The sequence below is a fragment of the Nematolebias whitei genome, chromosome 22 (genome assembly GCF_014905685.2).
Source record: "Nematolebias whitei isolate Nwh7 chromosome 22, NemWhi1, whole genome shotgun sequence".
Taxonomy (NCBI): domain Eukaryota; kingdom Metazoa; phylum Chordata; class Actinopteri; order Cyprinodontiformes; family Rivulidae; genus Nematolebias; species Nematolebias whitei.
Window position 1 is genome coordinate 12,498,616 of NC_056519.1, and position 4,047 is coordinate 12,502,662.

Below are 4,047 nucleotides of genomic sequence, written 5' to 3' on the forward strand. Positions count from 1 at the left end.
TATATATATATATATAAATGGATGGATGGATGGACAAAAGACCATCTAAACAAAACTGTTTGATATACAGTAAATGTGCACTAGACGAAGGGATAAGCCAAAAGAAAAACAAAAACTATAGTAATAACTTTCTTTTTCACAGGCAAATAACAGATGATCCTGACTTGTCACCCATTTTATGGAGAAACAACATTTTTCTTTAGTCCAACAGTAAAAAGCTGAATAAACCAAACTTGGATCAGACACTTAGCAATAACAACCAGGACTTTAACGAATATTTCATTAAACAATTATTACTTATCTCACTGAATTTTAAACTGCAAAAAAGTTTAACATTATGGAACTGGCACTTTTAATTGAGAGACAGGGATTTTTTTAATAGTGGTGTATTAATAGTTTAACTCGTTCCATTAACTGCCTCTGATCAGGACATCGTTCAAGACTAGAAATCATAAACACAAATTTACTTAAACTATTCAACAATAGAAAAATAAATACAATGCAACTGCTTAAATAACCTCCAATAACCAGTATCCACTGATCACAACTTGAAATAATCACTTCATCCGTCAGAGTCTAAAAATGAAGAGGTTCAGCATCTGTTCTGTCGGTTGCCCTCATAAATAACAAGCTTCTGAACATGTCCATATTACACTGTGCTCCTGTATTTGTGTGTCATTGTGCAGAATGTAAAGGAGAAAGTGAATGCATCACAGTAATTTACAGGAGTGTGCATGCGTGTGACTTTCAGAGATGCTGTCTCGTCTAGATGGAGGTGTTCAGACTCTGTCCATTACACAGAGTGCTGCTATTTTACTCCACATTCCATGTTGTCAGAGGTGCTGGAGACAGTGCCAATCTGATTGTGTACATAAACATAAACTCACCAGTGCACGCACACAGAGAACAAAACCACTCTTCTCTCGCTATAATTCAACAAATCTATTCACTATGGCTCTACATTCATAGTCTGCTTCTGTATAATAATAAAAAAACAAGACAGTAGCAGCATCCAGCGGTGTCTCTAATCTTTATCTTTTTAATCTTTGCTCCAGCTGAGAGAAAGGAAATCCTTTATCAAAGGTTACTTTTCTTTGTGACATAGGAAAAAGTTGGTTTTATGGTGATAATATGGTCGTTAGAAGACAACTCAAGGTTTGTGAGCTTGTGTTGCTGACCTGAGTCTCAGACATGACGTAGAGGTAGTGGTGGTCCGAGGAGAAGGCCATGTCTCTCAGGATGGGCCCACTCTCCACAGCTTGTACAGTTTCATACTGCAGAGCACGAGAGGAGGCGTCAACCCGGATCTGTAAAAGAAAAGAAGCACGTTAAAATCGATTTATATCACTTGTTTGCCAGCACCGTTATCAGATAAATAAAAATCTTACAAAACAGTCTATAAAGGCTTTGTTAGCCTTGACAATTACAATCAATCTAATACATTCATGGGGGAAGTTGTTGAAAAATACAAGAGTTTTTGAAAACAACAATTACTATTTCATTAAAGCTAATAACTCAAAGGTCATTTGGTACGATGGAGCTTTAGGGTCACGCTAAGAAAAAAGATTAAAAGCCATACCAATACGAGAATTAAGTCATAGTATTACGAGAATAAAGTCAAATAAAGTCTTAATATTACAAAAATAAAGTCATACAAGACTTTTTTTGTACAGCTGTCATTTTTTTTTTTACACGCGTTAGATCCATGACGCGACTTGTCGATCAATCCAGTAGACGTGTCAGCAAATGACCAATTCGAAGCTAAATGAGCCGAAATGTTATCCGAACTCCAATATGATAAAAACAGGGTTTACCACATTTTAACTGTGGTAAAATGAAGAATGTTTGTTAAACTTTATGGTTATTGGCGCTCTTACTCAAAACGTGTTCCAATACTGCCACCTACTGTTGTGTTTTTGTACGCTGCTTCTGGGATGCTTATACGTGATGTCATTACGTCATGACTTTTGTTTTTGTTTCTGTTTGAAAACGGTGCTCAGTGAGCAAAACTGTGTGCGTGCATCGCTGTTAGAGGTCTTCAATAAATATGCCAGAAAGACGCTGAAGAGACCTAGCGACTCAATTATTTCTGTGTCTCTGCAACGCCAACACCTCTGCGCTACAATCCATTTAACAATGTTGAGCATCTTGTTAAATTATACTTGGGTATTGGTTTTACAAATAAGGAGATAGTTAATCTGTTAGTACATCAGCATCAGATTATTATCAATGTCATGACGTTGAACCTGCTTACAGTAAGGTGGTACGCTCTGATGGGCTGCAGCGCAGCTCTGCAGGTAAGGAGCATTTAGCTTCAGATTGGTCATTTGCTGACACGCCTACTGGAGTGATTGACAGGTCGTGTCGTAGATCCGACTGGTGGAAAAAACAAATAAATAAAGGAGAGCTGTAAAAAAAAAAAAAGTAGTCTTGTACGATTTCATTCTTGAAATTTTATGGCTTTTAATTTTTTCTTAGCGTGGCCCTAAAGCTCCGTCGTAATATGGTGCCCAGTAAAGCTTAAAAAATTAGTTTAATTTATTCATTCCTTCATGTTACATTAATTGGTAACTATATATTGCCCCCTAGGTGTAAGTGAGAGTGTGAAGGAAATCTTTTTTGTTTGTCTCTATATGGTCTTGACAGACTTCCCAGGGAGTGATTTTGATGTTTCATAAGTATAATGCAGAGTTTACTGCAAAGAATTATGGCAAAGTGAAAGTGAGAAAGACTAACAATATGTTTTTCTCTTTCAGAAAACAAAAATGATGCTGTCTAAGACAAAACATAAAAATCTACACTAGGGAATACTTTTTAAAATGTACTGCACTGCGTGTCCAACAACAAACTGCTTAAAGATTATCCTAAATATTGTGGTTTTTAGTGCTGCACCTTTATCATAGTTTATTGTGGTTTTTAGTGCTGCACCTTTATCATAGTTTAAGCTTTTTAAAAGTAATTATAGTAATAAAGCATCTGGGCAAACAATGCAGCCTGTGTATCCTCAGGTAAATTTACTCAGCAGAAAGTGCATGAAATTGGCACTAAGCTCACTCGGTGATGTGATGGAAGGGGTCCGAGTTGTGCCAGAACATCTGCTTGCATGGACTGTACACACGCACACAAGGAGAGTGTGTTCTCTACTAAATCTGGTTCGTCTGGCTTTAATTTCCCAGAAACACAGTTCTGACACATACCAACTCTCACAACTTTCAGTACCCAATAGAATACAGGTTCACACGCAGGTCTTTGTGGACTTGTGGACAGGTGTAAAGCTAGTCTTATTAAAGTTATGATGACTCTTGGTAGTTCTTTGTGCTCCTCAGCACTTAAATGTTCACAGGTAACTGTGCAAAGAGGAGATAATTGGACAGAAGCAGATGGTAGAGCAGACAGATGAGTCACTTCTTGTTTAATTATAATAAGCTTATGACAACATACCCACCCCCCCCACCCCCACTCCCCAGCGTTGCGCTAAAAGAAACCCCCTGCTGGTAAATCACAGGTCCTTTTCAGGTCGACATCAGACTTTGTCTGATGTCTAGAGTTGTGGGTTTCACAAGAATACACAAAATGTTCCAAATAAATGCATCTATATGTTTTGTGTGCACTATGCATCGATAATGCTTTTGCATTTTTCAAAGCATGCAAGTTATTTATGTTCATGTCAGCGTCACTTAATTTTCCAACAATAAAGTCAAAACATCTGCTGGCTTTTTATTGTCTACCTGCACTTTTGTCTTTGCTTGAACAATAAACTACTGTACAGCAAAGAAAGAAACAAAAGTAAACAGGGTGAAGTTTAGATATTGTCCTTCCCTGCTATTCCCTCAGATATCCAGTTTCACAACATGACGTTTTTTTTTAAACAGGCACCGTCTTTCACCCCAATTTCACCCTCGTCTTCATTGTTGTTTGTTTCTCAGCCATTCTTCCACTCCAGCTCTGCCTCCTGCTTGGAGGATGTAGTGACCTTGATCTCAAAGAACCTTGAGTTCTCTTTTATCAAAGCCTGACACACTTCCACTGGGAGTCATTGTATGCATC

General features: G+C 37.7%; 1 protein-coding gene across 1 annotated transcript in view; it reads right to left on the minus strand.

Annotated features, from left to right (window-relative positions):
• The window catches only part of LOC119428485 (plexin-A4), a 60,591-nt gene extending 58,884 nt beyond the window's left edge, over positions 1-1,707 (minus strand). Inside the window, exons 1-2 of the mRNA XM_037696166.1 lie at positions 1,693-1,707; positions 1,179-1,307 (exon numbers count right to left, since the gene is read on the minus strand). Of these exons, the coding sequence (XP_037552094.1) occupies positions 1,179-1,307; positions 1,693-1,707 (144 nt within the window). The remainder of the gene's footprint in view (positions 1-1,178; positions 1,308-1,692) is intronic.
• Between the last annotated feature and the right edge of the window lie 2,340 nt (positions 1,708-4,047).